Source organism: Pelmatolapia mariae, linkage group LG8 (genome assembly GCF_036321145.2).
Source record: "Pelmatolapia mariae isolate MD_Pm_ZW linkage group LG8, Pm_UMD_F_2, whole genome shotgun sequence".
NCBI lineage: Eukaryota > Metazoa > Chordata > Actinopteri > Cichliformes > Cichlidae > Pelmatolapia > Pelmatolapia mariae.
Genome location: NC_086234.1, coordinates 4,908,065 through 4,924,267, shown reverse-complemented (window position 1 = coordinate 4,924,267; position 16,203 = coordinate 4,908,065). Strand labels below are relative to the sequence as shown.

Genomic DNA, 16,203 nt, shown 5'->3' with positions numbered 1-16,203 from the left:
GGACAGACGTCACATTCACAGCCTGCACCAGATGCTGGCCAGTTGGCTGGCCCCCCAATCCTCTGAGATACGAGAAACCACGTCTACAGTAAAGACAGCGATGATGGGATTAGCTGTAAGTAATGCAACGCATCCAAATAGGTTATTTTACACAACACTGTCAACTCGGCTGACATTAAATAATTGAGGTGCTGCTGGCCTGAAGAAGACAACATTACATTGTGAGTGTAGTGTTGAGTGGTACCAAGCTGTAAGCCAGTAATTGGTAACTGAGACAAAGTGCCAGTTGTGAAAATGTGGCTTCATGGTTATATGTACATAAACACACACACACACACACACACACACACACACACCTTATTTCCAGGAAGACGAACATGTTCACAAAGGGAGCTAAGGTTTCAGAGCCACAGGGCTGGGAGCTAGGAACCAGTTTTTTGGGTTTTTTTATTTTTTAAATATACTGAATGAACAGCTACACAATGTCCGTGTTCTTCCTTGATTACAGAAGAGGTTTTGACCTTCTATCCCAAGGAAAATCACCAGGCATGTTATTTAAAAAAAAAAAAAAAAAAAAGAAGTTTGATTTTATGTGGTTTTATTTTACTCACGATCAATGTGACCCCCCCCCCAAAAAAAACAAACAAACAAACAGGAAAATGCACAGATGACTTAGGAAAACACCGACTTACTGCAAACCAATTACATTGCATACACCTGTAGTCGCCCTCCAGAGGCCAATTAAAAGTTTTATATTGCATATTTTCTTAGCAGGTATCACCATGAACAAAAAAAAAATACAGAATTTTCCTCTGCTTTGAAAATTTAAAACTTGTCATGTGTAATGTCTTCAAATTACCAGCTGTATATTTTAGGGGCTTTTCCAAGATCAAAATTTGTCTTTGGCGAGTGAGCATAAGCATGTTAAGAGTCCACACTGGGCCTAAACATTGCTCCAGCTAAGTGATATCAGTCTACTCTCACATTTTACACCAAACTAGTGCAGACCCACACTACTTTGTGGGGGTGTAATTCCTCTTACTTCGGTTGTTTGCCTGTCTGGCTAATGGTGGGTGGCTGCATAGCACCTTAGAGCCAGCAGCTAACTGGTGTTGGACATTAATAAAACACTAATATTTAGTGTAAACCCACTATTATGTGCATTGCTGACTACAAATATATAACAGTATTTAAACACCTGTTTACTGTGAAGTTACAGTCACTCATCTGCATTCAAGAGAGGCACTTCTGTCTGTCAGGGGAGAAGCTAACTACTATCAATTAAAACAAATAGTTTAACAAACTAGCATTTTGAATAGTGAGAGCAGCAACCCTTAGTCATGTAGTCCACTGGTTTGTGCACGCACAAACGGCAAAACCAAAACTTCAAGGCACACCTGTACTCTTATCTGCTGTTCATTCTTTTTTGATATTGTAATGCGGCTTCTGACAGCCCAACCTGTACCTCAACTCCATCCCTGCTTCTGATACTTTAACCCAACCCAACCCAACAGTCTTGTGCCTTCTGGTTCAAATTCAGCACTCTTTTTAACTGGCAGATATTTCGTTTCCAAATGCCTCGTCAGCTAGCTTGACATCATGGTGGCATTAACCAACACCTCACAACAGATGCCACACGTCAGCTGAGCCCTGTTGATATCCCTTGTCTCACTAAAGTCGCAAGACAGGTAGCTTTCATGTACTGATGCAACAAATGAATTAATACTTAATTGTTGTATATCACAGCAACATATGGTTGTCACAAATCCTGTAGCACACTCATACTTACCTAGAGCACACTACTTGGGAACCACAGGTGTTAACGTTTCTTGAGTTCAATTAATCTATTTATATTTCCACAGTCTGTGTTAAATAATCATGATTTATCTAAAAGAACTGAAATTTGGATGTTTATCTATAATCAATCCAAGGTGAAACCAATTCTTTGTTAAGTTGAAACTTGATAAAATTTCAAGTAATTCAGGCTAAGAGCACACTGCTGCCCTCAAACACAAAGCTTAACTAGTTGCTCTCAGGTTAAGGTCACATACATGAGTGAAAAACGACACTTGTTTGCTTAACACATCTCCTGCACAGACCCGTAGGCCCTAAGCTTGCTTCAGTAGGGTTAACATTGTTAGCCAATGACTGATTAGTGATCTTCTCTGAGCAAAACAACATTTAGAAACGGTCATACACTCACAAGTTCTGATGTGTCATTTACCATACAGGTTAAAATCCAGCATTTCACAGAGTGGGGGAAAAAACTGTGGAAAACTGTACATGTATTTACAGAGACCTGCTTGAATTCACCGAAGAGTTAGTGCTTGTTAAGAGTGACTAAGGGTCCAAGAAGCCGTTGCTGCTTCACAATAAAAGCCTTGTGATGGCTGGTGGCTGGAAAGCTTTCATGGTAAAGCAGCAACAAGACGTATCATGTTGGCTATAACAGAAGATTAACTGAAGCAGATGAAGAAAAGATGAAGCCACTGTTGGGAATTTCAGCTGATTATTAGATGATGATTGGTCCCCTTTAGAGAAAGAAATCACTGAATGTAATGAGCTCAGTATGAGTCATTTACATCATGTCTAAAGAGCTAACCGAGCCCAACACGTAAACTCAAATAATACCTTGAAGTACTTCAGGTGCTTGGTGAAAAGTGCTTTTGATCATCATTACTTGGGGAAATTTAAGAGATGCCTACATTATAATGTGCCGAGTTAGAGCTACAAGAAAGCGTTAAGTTGATCCACCAATTCGCCTTGACGGCCTCTAATTAAACCAACCTTTCCACACTGTTTCCTCTGCCTGGCATTTTCACTGACAAGATGCAACTATCAGCTATGAGTTCACAAATAATACAGCCATCTAAAATGTCACAACTTCCCATTTCTATCACCATGACCCTGATGACCTCCTGGCAAACCGTATCCACTACTGAAAACAAAGGAGACTGAATTAAAAAAAACAAAAAAAAAAAAACAAAACCCTGTCGTAGTATTTTTAAGAACATAACTTTGGGAACCCCCTGCAGACATGACAGCTTTCACTTCATTACAAACATGCAACTCTGAACTGCCATATTCACCCTTATTACCTAAATGACTACTACTTGTACTACTACTTTATACAGGCATTTTAAAAGCATTAGAGAACTTCTTATCCTGGGTTTTAACATATCTTATTTAATTTTCAATTTTGCTTAATGTTACTTTCCCCAATTTTCTACCTTATTTTTTTTTTAACATTTTTGTCTTGTTTTATTTTCTCTGGCATTCTATTGTATTTTATCTACATTTTCAGTTATTCTCTCTATAGTTGAATCAATTATTTTATTTACATTTATTTTCCCCTTTAATTTTTTAACTTATGTTTTATTTATGTTGCATATCATATTTAGTTTTCTTAATTGATTTGCTTCTTTTTGTGTTTGAACAAGACAGAAAATGTATAAAGTATATTTATAACTTAATCAACATATTCTCACCCCCAATGATCTCCACAGAAAACATTCAAAAACCATTTGCTCCAAAACTGAACCCCTCAGTCGTGTATGCTAAGGACACAAGCTTCTTGTTACGTTATGGAGTTATTTAGGTCAAAGGTCTAAAGTCAACACTGGAAAGGATAATAAAAATCAGTGATCTTAACTGCTTTGTTAATAATCTACCCAATCTTCAACAGGCCAGTAACTCCATTAATGCTGCTAACACCACCTGCTCTACACCCCCCCCACCCCCATTTTCCCCAAATCTAATGACACAGAAAGACGTTCTCTGATGTGAACTTCCCATGAAGTACATGCACAGGCCACCCTCCCGGCTGAGGGAAACCTGACGTCACAACAGGCAGCATGTTAAAATATAAAACTCACACCTTCTGCAAAAACCACCACCACCCCTGCAGTTCTACGTTCCTACTAGGTTTCAGTTTTAAACCAAAACAGTGACGTGCTCTGTGGGTGCTCACTTTTTCGCCCTGCAAATAAATACAACGCTCGATTTCAGCTCAGGCCCTCTCAGGAGGCAGCAAGTCCATTCGAGCCGGTTCGTTCTCCACAGGATAGCACCCACACAACTACACACGCTCTCTCTCTCTGGGTGAATCGTACCTCTTACCCCTTCCTGGAGTTTTACCCAACAACTACTGAGGCAGACTATGTGGTTACAATTGTCACTAGCACCTGGAATGGCATAACAGAAAAACTGCAGCAAGAAACTTTCCCTGGAAATATAGGGACTGAACAACTCTCAGCACCATGAAATGTCAGAGTACTGTGGCTTTACCAAACAGTGCAGCCAAATTTTAAATTAATCCTTCTGTGGAGCTTCAGTATAAAACCTTTTTCCAACATAAGACTTCTTTCCCTCAGTGTTCACCTCGAGTCTTTGAAGGCTCTAACCAGCTGTGTGCTTGTGTACAAACTCCCTGACAGCCTGATGTCTCAGAGGGTGACTTACATTTTGACATGCCGCTGCTCAATGTCCACTCGGGACAGCTCCTCCTCCTCCAGGTCAGAGTCCCCTCCAGAGCTACTCTCTGTTACATCAGAGTCAAAGGCGCTTTCTGCTGAATGAAGGTTGGCTGAGCCACTCAAATACAACCTCTCCAGCTCCAAGGGCATCGAGCCACTTTTCAGAAAACGACTCAGACCGTCCCGGTTGTTTGACGAGTGGCGCCCGGTCCTCCATGAAGCTGTGGGGGTTGCAGTCTCTGATTTCCGGTTGCTGCCTAGTAGCCGATTCAAGGCCGTGTCCAAGAAGCCACCCAGCTGCTGCTGAATGTGCCGCTCAACCTGCTTTGCCTGTACCACCTGAAGACGTTTGTGCAGGCGTCGCAGTCGGCTCTCGAGCTCGGCCTGGCGGCTGCTATTGATAAGAGTGCGTTCTCTTACATGAGCGTCGAGGCTATCTGAGGAGGAACCGCAGGGTATGGGAGGTGCAGGAGTACATGGCGGTGAGCCCTGTTGACTGCTGCCTGGCCTCTCTCCATCAGAACCCTGTGGCTGACTCGTAGGGGTATCTGGATCTGCTTCCTCCAAATTCGCCTGTTCAACTGGGTTAGGGTTGCCGCTGGTAAAGGGAGAAAGTGCAGCTGACTGAAGCACTGGTGGTTCGACATTTTGTCCATCTGTGTTTTGAGAAACCCCAGAGGAATGCCTCCGTTTGAGAGCTCCTTTCAAAGGGATGTGCCCCGTTAAGGTCGCCGTCAAGGTCTCAGAGTCAAAGGGCAGGTTCTGGGGCTGAGAGTCTGTGGTGGCGGGAGGCTTGTCGCCATTCACCGCAACCACACAGCCAGAGCTGGACATGGTGGCCAGCTTCTTGGCCAGGCCGTTGACGGGTGCCATGGGCTGGCCGCTTCCGTTGGTGCCGCCACTCATGAGACTTTTGAGCTGGCCGCCCGACAGTTCAATCGCCTGCCTCTTCCTGAGGAAGTCTCCGCTGCCGTTGAGCAGAGAGTTGGGCAGTATTCTGTGGCTTTTCAGCACAGACTGTTTAATGAGGACTCCTTGCAGCTTAATTGACTCCTTAGTTGAAGGGACAGGTGTCACATCCGGGTAAAGATAAGAAGCCACAAGTGGCTGGAGTTTGCCCAGGGCAGAGGCCTGGGACACAGAGTCAGATTGGGCCTGTGGCTGCTGCTGTTCCTGGTTACCGCCTCCGCCACAAAAGTCGAGGGGACACTCTTCGGAGGTGGCCTTGCACTTGGCGGGGCCGCTGCTGTGGATGAGAATGTTGCTGGCGTTACCGTTGTTCTCTGCACTGGCTGGTGAGAGACTCGAGGATGGGGCAGCCAGTTTGAAGCGGATGTGGTGAGCTTCGGCTGGGGCGTCGGTGAGAGCGGGCGCCATCGCAGCCATGCAGTGCAGAGGGACGGGCACCGCGGCCTGCTCCACTCCACCCGCTTACTGCCCCACCTGAGGACAGCCTGCAGGGACAAAAAAAAAAAAAAAAAAAAAACACAGAAAAGAAGAAATAAAGTTAAGAGTCACCTTATGACCAAAAACCACCCATCATCAAATTCTGATACTATTTCACATGAGGGAGTTGTGTGGTATATTTCCCATCGGCGCTTAGGAGATAACATTAGTAACCTTATACAGGGATGTGCCTCATCACAAGGTGTAAACAAACATACAGATACTACCTATGTTCATTTAAAACTGAAACCAGCAGCTCCATAAGTGTCATTTCTATTCATTCATTCAAAATTATTCAGGTGAGGGAACCATAAGACCTGTTCTTGAAATATGAGAAACCATATTTGATGCAATAAATGCAGTATTTTAGTGATTGTGTTCAGCAACCAAGTATACACAAAAATATGCTTTATTCAAACCACTGCTTGCACAGTGAAATTTTTGTTGTCCACACTTCTTCTTCTATTATGATTATTATTATTGTTGTTATAATAATGATATGAATACAATAATATTATTGCAACAACAATATAACAATAAAAACAACAGTAATAAGAAGAAGAAGGAGAAAAAGACGAACAGTAATATTTTAAATTCTAAGACTTTTGTATTCTTTTTTTTATTACAAAATCACTACAACTGTGTCATACATCAGTCATGATACATCATATATCCAGGGATCATCATACCAGCATAAATTTTTATGGTGACATAATAATGTCATCACAATATCATTACTGTAAAACAATATGCTTTTATGTGCAACAAGCATGTCTGAGAGCGATGAAGATTTGGTGCCTAAAAGGGAAATATTTCAACAATCTCCACTAAAGTGCAGTACCTTACAAAAAAAACGTACAAAATTGTTCTACTCTAAAGGTAGAAACAAACATGTGTCACCACTTCAGGAAAAAATTTTAATTAAAATAAATAAACTTTAAAAACAAAAACAAAGAAGGCTATGGAGGAGGGGATACTAGTAGCTCCCAAATGTAAACAAGGGTGGATGGAAATTACTGATCTGGTTACATAGTAGTAAAGGAGGACTTTCAGCAACTGATTAAAAAAGCTCAACCAAAGTTACAAGTTATTACATATTTTTCAGTTTCATTATGTGATAATATTGTGCAGCTACTGAACTGTTACAAGGTTAAGTTGGTTTAGCTGTTGTTAAACAACAATTTTATACTTAAAATTTCCAGGGGAAAAGCAAACAAGGCCACATTTGTCTTTTGCTGTGTCACTGGATATAATGCCGTGTCACTACTACACTATTGCTGTTGGCACTTTATTTCAATAGATTCACACTTCAAATTAGCAATTTCTCATCAATGATATTAGCTCATTAGAAAAGGAGGATGGGCCATGCCCTTCGTTTACGTGTACCCACAAGCTTCAAGAATCAAACATGAATAAAGAATTCAGTATTTTCAAGATTATCAAGATTTAATGCTGAGGTTATATCAACCACCCCTAATATGTACAATGTTTTTCTTCACAAGATGGCTAGAAATACTAGGAGAATTTGTATTTTTTTGTCAAACAAGGCAACAGGAAAAAGCAGGAACTCCTTGTGTTTACTGTACACTGACTAATCTTGCTGATGTTGGTAGTATCCCCATCCCCTCTGTTAGCCAGGAAAAATCCATGTTTCATCCATATACCTTAAAAAAAATATATTCTCCATAATAATTGTATATCATGATGGGAAAAACATGAATGCAGACTGTGCCTGTATACAACAAAACATTAAACAGAAATACTTGCTGTACAGGTTCTGTAAGACTGTACAATGAGTGGAAAATTACTAACCACCACCCCAAAAGAAAGTTTCTTACCTTAAATGTTTATTAAAATATGTTCAATATAAATGTACTAATACTAATGGAAACTCCATGACATTGACTCTGAATGCAAAAGCTAAGGTGAAGTCTGAATGATCAAGTTAAACACCTAATCAGCTGAACTGGTGACTCTTTGACATGCTGCTGACCTGTGAACTGCTAAAGAAGAAAACATGAGCAAAGCTGAAGGGTAAGAAAATCCCGGGCAAAAGTGTTTTCAGTCTCTTAAAATACAATCGTTCACTCCAGAACCATTCTTTGGCTGTCACTGAAATCAACAATAATTTGTCAACAGAGGGACCCACAACATCCGGTAAGTACAAAGAAATTAAAATGCACACACTGACCTTGGGGCTGGTGATGCTAAAGACAAAGATGGAATAAACAGACAACTGAGCTAAATCCCAGGCTAATAAATTATTATTCCCACTCCACCCATGCCTGTGTGAACAAGCCTTCATTGTCTTTAACTTAACAAGGCTGCTCTTTAAAGAATACGCTTTGGAAGACATCTTTTTATGAGAGAGGAACAGGAAAAGCCAATGCAAACTGCCCCAAACCCCACTGCCCTACATGTGCCCTGGTAAGTCAGTATGCAGCAGGGTTTCTTACAGTAAGTAGGTGGATTTAGGCCCCAGCATTAGCTCAAAGCACATGATGTCATCCTGACTGGATTCTTGTTTAATTTTCAGCTGAACCTATTACACTTTTCCCTAAATTATTACCCAATTACAGCTGTCAGTAAATTATTCAAATTTAAAGAAAACCTTAAGGACGCCAAACGTGCCAAGTATCTCTTGTATCTATGTTAAACTTTTAGATAAAAAGCCTCCCTTCTCACAATTCAGCAGATAAAAAGCGAGCTGCATGTACGCTGTAGCGTCTGCAGGGCGAGATGAATGGAGGCGGCTCTCAGTATTTTCACCGCAGTTTCTAGTCAGCGCGCACTACGCCATGTTGGTATTTCCGAAGCAGATTATGCAATGCAATTCATCCACCTTAAAAAAAAACACAAAAAACGCCCATTCCGCTTTAAACACACTGAGCGAGTTCATGCAACACGCTGAGCATAGAACAGGGGGTAATTTAAATAACCAATCCTATGGACCGACTGCACCATTAGTAAGCCTCTGTAGAGATGCGACAAAAATAATGTCCACATCCAACGTTTAGTCAAGCATAACGCAATCACCAAAATGTCTTCCTGGTGTTTACAAAAGCGTTTTGAGAGCACACGGCTATAATAGTCTATTCATAGCCTTGAAGCCACCGAAGAGCAGACTGATTGTAGCATCAAGACGTGCCTGAATATCTTAAGAAAACATACACGCGAGCAGAAGATCACGCAGCAGGGAAACTCGGCAGATAAATATCTCCTCCGTGGAGCCTGTCACTTCAGACACACTGTGTGCAAATTAACGCTGCTGATGCAAGAAACACAACCTGCCCGCAAGCTTAGCCTCCAGCTGCAGTGAAAAGCTGCCCACCCGCGACACATTAGATCTTTTATTTTGAAGCTCTCTCTTCAATATCTCGGCCGTAAACTTTGAGCTAACCCAGTTAGGCACGTAAACATTTCCAGCCTGCGTAACCTGTGCGCACCGCCCGGGCTGATAGTTTGAGGCGCATAAACGCCCAGCACTGACATGTATTACGAGAGCATAAATAACGAAACGGGGAATTAGCGTGAGAATGAATCCTGGCCTCTTGTTAGCATCTGGCCATCCTCAGAACTTATTTTAAAACGCGCTGGGAGCGAAATGCAGGGTGCAGACATGGTTTGCATTGTAATTAGACCTACAGGAACAAATGCGAGGCAGCCCTGTTGTTTTTACATTTAAATCTACAGCGGTCCTCATTCAGTTCGCCAAACAAATGGGGCTCAAATGTGTCAAAAGCGGAGAAGTTGGGGGTAGACCCAGCCAAGTCTAGCTAGCTCGCTAACAAAGAAAAAGGAGGAACCTACCACGTGACGAGGTTGCACTATCCGAGGGAATTTCGGCAACAATCCCCTGCAGTTTCTGGTGGAAAAAAATCCAAGGGTGCTAAACACGCACACACACGCACAAAATGTGGCGCGTTGACTCGATCACTCAGCCATCAATTAATATCCAAAAAATAATAAATGCAACCAGAGAGCGGAGGAAAAGGGGCCCGGGTCCACAGCGCAGAGCCGCTCGGGTTCGTTCCGGATACAGCAATGGGCGAATCAACGAGCTACACCTTGCTCGCCAGCTAGCCTCGCCGAATATAAGGGCAAGGCCGCGAAACCGTCCTTTCTACTCCAAATTACTTCAAACGTAGGCGATTTCACGGCAATCCTTTACCGAAAAGTCTGATTCCCGGTTAGGAAGAGGTAATCCAGACGGCAGTTTGCCGCGAGCCGTTTTCTCTCGTTTTAGGGAGAGACGCTTAGAAAATGGCGGCTAGCTCCTCTCCCTCGGATTTGACTCTGACAAACATAGAAGTGCTGCGCGCGCGCGCGTGAGTGTGTGCGTATGTGCTAGAGCTGGTAGGCGGGAGACGTTTCTCATAGTCACCACTAGAGTAAAGGGCAGATAAGAAACGACATAAAAGCTCAAAAGAAGATCCCACAGGAGGGCATTGTCTTTCAAAAAAGATACCAGCGGATACACTTTTATTTTCTTGCTGTACTGGTGCCGCGGCCGCTGTTGTTTCTGGTTAAACACGCCATATCTATGCCCCTACTCCAACGGTACGCACAGAAAATGTCCCTTATGCTTCAAAGACCACCTGTGCGCTAAATATTTACGCGGAAAATCAACAATAACTAACAGGAACGAGGACTACAGCCTGGATCTGCTCCCCTAAGCAGCTATTTTTTTGGAAGAATTTGTGCAAACAGAGCCTGCGCCTCTTGTCACTTTTTAACAGGAACAGGATCGCCCACAAACACCACACCACACCACACTACACTACATACAACAAGCTTCATGACGAGGTGCAGCCAGCGGCCACATGAAGGAGCTCTTCTCCACAGTGTTGCGTGTAATAAAATAATAAAAGCCTCACGCTGTGCGCAAACATAGCGCCAACTACCTCCAAACAAGAACAAACGAAGCTAAAACTACAAGGGAATCAATCTAACTCATCAGTCTTAAATATGTTTATGTTTAGTGTCAAGTGTTACTGGCCGCATGAAGGAGATCTTCCCCACAGAGCCGCGTGTAAACCTTCATATTGTGCAAAAAACAGCGCCAACTACGTCCGAACAGGCATAAATGAAACAAAACTCAGTTAATGAATATGTCATTCTTAGCAACATGTTAGGTCAACAAGAAATAAAGTTTCTAAAAAGTTTGTGTATTTTAACCCTATTTATTATAATTTTATTATTTATTAATATATTTATTATAAATATCTACAGTGCTAATTAGATTATTATTACTATGCATTATAATGATTTATTATCACTGCATTCTAGTGGCAGATATTTTATTTTTCACCATCTAATTTGAGCAATTTATGACCAGAAAGTTCTGTACTGAGCCACAATACATATTTAATCCTTATAATGAAGGCGACACAGCCTGTTAAGTATCAATTAGTCTGACAACATTATAAAAACTTACTTTCTATGGCATGTTTTAAAACACTTACTTACAAATCAGCATATTCTTTAGAACGGTCTCATGTTTTTGTTGCATTTATACTGCTATCTTTTTTTATTACCCGCAAAACAAAACAGCTGCAGGATAAAATATATACAAGCATGTTTAAGGCTAAAAAAGTTGCTATAATATACTTTGAGTCCTACCTGTGTTTCTGTGAAATTTTTCAATTGTTGCCTAATAGATTTAAAAAAAAAAGAGACTTTTTATTAAAAGTTTTTAATAAAAAAGTGACGTTTTCATTTTATTTTGACTGATGTCCAGATGCAGATGAAGCATTTGGGAGGGCCTGGATCACAGGAAGTCTTTGTTATTATAGACAAACCTCTTAATACTTTGTATTATGGAAAACTGATTCTGATGGGATCAGACCAAAAAAAAATGTTCACATCTGACTGATTTTAAATGAAAAGACCATCATATGGATGGGTGACAAATTAAAGGAAAAATGCAAATCTCTGACCTCAGTAATGAGGGGGGATGTGGTGGCTGGGAAGTTGTAAGGGGGAGTGGGGGTGGGGGCTAACAGATCAGTGTTTTGTATCCATGCAACGCTTTAAGTTCAAATGCTATCAGTTCTTTTTAAGGGCTCAAAATTGGCCTTTGGAGGCGACCTCACATGCAAGCATGACTGGCCCACATTTAGTAGGAATTTTCCTACAAATAACAAAATACTGACACCCACCAAAGAGCTTCTGCTTTTTAAAGAAGATTTTTGCAGAGGTTTAATGAACTCAGGCTTGTTTCTTAAATGGCCATACATAACATAACAAAGACTACTTCCCTTAGCTAAATGTGCATCAGTCATGCTTACGGGTGTAGTCAAACCCAACAGAGGCCCCTTCTGAACTACGAAGAACCCTCTGCATTACCATAATTAGTGATACTCAAGCCCCCTTTTTAAAATAGTATTTTTATTGTATTTTATTTTTATTATTTTGCCTTTTTTAAAAAAATAAATAAATAAAAAAATTGGATAGTGAAGAAAGACGGGTCAGCAGTTTGGACTCGAACCCAGGCCACTGTTTTCTGCTTTCAAAAGCTTTTGCAATTTAAGGTAAGACTAAAACAGGTATATACCTGATCAAATAAGTAAACAAATTTCCCCACCTGTGGGACTAAAGGTTTATCTTATCTCATCTAACAAATTTGACTTGCATCTTCTTGACCTAATTTTGCATATTGCATAATTTCTTTTCATTATTATTTTTATTTTTAAGAGATGAAGTAGCAGCTGGGTTGAAGGCTAGCTTATTGGCTACTATTTGCAGCGATGTTGACTGACATCGACATCAATGTTTTGTTGAAATTTTTTAAAAAGTAATATCAGATTCAAATTTCTCTTTCAAACACTAGTTATGGGTTTTATTTGTTTAGTTTTTTGCTAAGGGAGGCTACATTTCTGCAGCTACTCGCCCATCACTAGATGATCATACTGTTACTCCAGTGTCTCTTGCTTGTCTGGTTTATCTTCTTTGACATTTAAATAAACAACTTTTAATAACATCCTGTGCACTAGAAGATAATCCTATAAACGACTCGTTGCACACTGACAGCCATTTTCCCACACTAAAAGAGAAATTCAACATAGTTCTCTACTGAGGAGTGTTTTCGTCTAGAAACGGGTCCAATCTATGTCTGGGAAACTGAGCTGAGATGTTTACAAAGTTACATTATATGCTCTTTTGTCTCACTACCATTTAAGCCCACTAATAAATGAAAATGGAAAAAATATGTGATTTTAGATTGTTTCAGTACCTCTGATCTCCTGATGCTTGTTAAGTATTAAAAATGAATGCACCCCACTTATTCTAACAGGTCTTGCATGGCCTCTGAGCATGATCAGACTACCAGAAAGGACATGCATTATAAACACTTCATTATCTGTGTGTGTGGAAATCAGAGGGAGGAAGAAAGCAATTGTTCAGAAAATTAAACAAAATTAAGGAGGAAATAATGGAGAGTTGCATAGAGAATAACATTTTTACAAATAAAACGGAATTTTAACGGTTATAGTGGTAAATTTAGATGAAAAATCAGTACTTTTAGATAGAAAAAAAAGGATTGGAAATGTGTATTTCTTTAGCTTTTTTTAAACCAGAGAATGAGATTATTTTACATAAATATATATATTAAAGAAACTTTCAAAAAAACATTAATTACAATTAATGAGATCAAATTTATGTAATTAATAATTACATAGTTTCTAAAAAAAAATGCTTAATTTAGCCTTGTACAGTGAAGCAAGAGGTATACCTCCATTTAACTCTTGCAAATTATTTTAATAAAATAAAGAAATATACCTTGTCATTTCTTAAGAGAAAAAAACTTAGTCTTCAATCTCTGATCATTTCTGGATTTTCTTTTCTTTTATATTAAAGACTATCATTTTCAAAAATGTTTGTTGTTTTTATAAGAATATTACACTTTTTACAAACGTAACTTTTTCAGTGAACCAGTCTTGTCACTAGTTTCATTTCTGAGAATTTCTGCATTTTTTTTCGTGGAAATTTGATTGCCATTTCCTATTCATTTACCACAGTAACTGTTAAAAGTGTGATTTTCACCTCCTAATATTACTTCTTTCCTTTTGTTGTTGCTTTGTCTTAACCTAAAATGACCCCCGCAGGTCTTCATGGGACGTGCCCTAAAAACATCACAGAAACAAAACAAACCGATTTGTGACTGTTATAACTTTCAAATACCCATCCATCCATTTGCTCTTGCTCCAGGTTACAGCTGATGCAAAGATGTCTCAACTTCCTTGTGCTCCTCCTAGGTGATCCCTGCAGACTTCAAGGCATTCCCACACTTCCAGGGATATGTAATCCATCCCACTTGACCAAAATACATCCACAGGGACATGTCCACAGAGTATCCTAATCAAATGCTCTTCACACGGGTGCTCAAAATCCAGGCTACTTATATCCCTGATGTGATCTTTTCTCCAAGGCCATAGGGTGGCTGCAGCACCCCCTGGCTTTAAAATAAAGATAAATGCAATAACAATTATACCTTTAACTCCATTGTCGATGAACTCCAATCAATAATCCATGGGATCATTTTTCCGGTTTCCACACATGAAAACATGACACCTAAAATGGAAAAAAAAAATAAAAATAAAATAAGATTACTTGAATCGTATTTAAAAATTTCAGACAATACATTTAACTATGATGGTGTAGTAGGAAAAGATAGAGGGTTAGGTGATGCGCGAGCCTGTAACTCTTGTGGAATTTTTTGTTTGTACATGTTGTAAGTTACAGATATATAAGCTACTATCAGCTGCTCCCTTATTCACAAGGCCCTTGTTGGGCCATGTTGTTGATTTAGCAGATTTTACTTTTTATTTTACTTCAGTTCTTATGCTAGATGCCAATCCTGATGCTATAGACAAAGAAAATTGGAACTGGCAAAAACAATTACATAAACCAATCGATATCAGCACATTACACTAACTAAAAAAATTGTAAATTTACAAGAAAAAAAAAGGGGGGCAAACTTACAGGGGAAAAAAACTGTGGAACTTTGGAAAATTGCCCAGTAGAAAATGGAAAGAACAACCCTTAAAATTTGGGGCAATTTAACACAAAGAACAGCTAATTTACATGACAAACGTGGGGCTAATTTCTGAGAAAAAAAAAGGCAAATTAAAGAAGGAAAAAAAGGGATATTTACAAATAAAAGTTATAGCAAATTTAAGAGAAAAAAACCCGCAGAATTAGGGTTAATTTGCAAATCTGGCACAATTAAAAAAATGTAACAAACAAACAAAACGGAAAAATAAAAACAATGCCAGGGTTATATGAAAAACAAGGCGCAGTGTACGTAAAAAATAAATAAATATAAATTTGGCACTGTATGAGAGCGAAGCAGGACGTATGTATGCATGACGTTTTTCAGTGCTGTACACTGTTGAGGGTCCGTGCACTCCGCCCACCGCTTGTTGCACGTAGACCTGCGCTACAGCGTAGTGAAAATGAGTTTGTAGCTTGTTGTCTGCCTTAACAACATACTTGAAAAGAGGTGTTGTTGGTCTTTTATTACAAGGAGTTCACATTTCTGATTTTCTTTCAAGCTTAATGTTCAAAAGTGAAGCAAAGTCATTAATTGGCTAAAAATAAACACTATTTATCCTATTTTTCTCGTTAATGCGCGACTTTAATCTCGGAATTTGAGCGTTTTTTTTCTGAATTATACCCTCTTCGCCCGCCCCCCTATTTTTTTCTAGGACTCAGTCTTAAGTATTGTCTCCCCAGCTGTTTATTTTTATTTATTATTTATTTATTTATCTGAATGTCCTGCTGCCACGCTAACGCTAGCTAAAGCTAACATCCACTAACGTTATCGTTGCAAATTTTTATAATGAAAAAGTTTTAAATGTCGCCTAATGTCAGCACATTGGTGTAGAAATTAAAACGTAAGTTTACAAAAAGCGGCTCTTTCACTGAACGCTGTGTGAAGGAATGCGCCACTGGAGATTTATGCCATAATCAAACAGTAGTTTCTCCAGTTGCGGAGCTAACAGGCTAATGTTTGGAACTCCCAGGCTGCCAGATAGCAGCCAGCTGAGCTAGCAAGAGATGCTAACGCTCGCTAGCTTGTTTGCTTCCCGATCCCACTCTGACTTCTCAATGACTGCTGCACGTTTAGCAGAAAAGTGCGCTTAAAAAATCCGCCAGCTCAAGCCAAACAACCGGGGGCTTAACGGAATGTGTGTTTTTTTCCTGCCAAGCGGAGCGTTCATTTATTTTAAGAAAATAACAAGACAAAATCTTACTTACCTGCTTGTCCTGTTACTAACCG

The 16,203-nt window shown here is 39.9% G+C and overlaps 1 protein-coding gene across 4 annotated transcripts in view; it reads right to left on the bottom strand.

The window, feature by feature from the left end:
* Positions 1–16,203, bottom strand: part of LOC134633630 (KAT8 regulatory NSL complex subunit 1-like) — a 41,578-nt gene extending 25,375 nt beyond the window's left edge. For 2 of the 4 annotated variants that reach the window (XM_063482514.1, XM_063482517.1), the window contains exons 1-2: positions 9,732–10,238; positions 4,462–5,929 (exon numbers count right to left, since the gene is read on the bottom strand). In XM_063482514.1, the coding sequence (XP_063338584.1) occupies positions 4,462–5,861 (1,400 nt within the window). In that variant the 5' untranslated portion in view covers positions 5,862–5,929; positions 9,732–10,238. Of the gene's footprint in view, positions 1–4,461; positions 5,930–9,731; positions 10,239–14,102; positions 14,314–14,412; positions 14,493–16,181 lie in introns of those variants that run through there. The other 2 variants (XM_063482515.1, XM_063482516.1) reach the window with 2 other exon arrangements.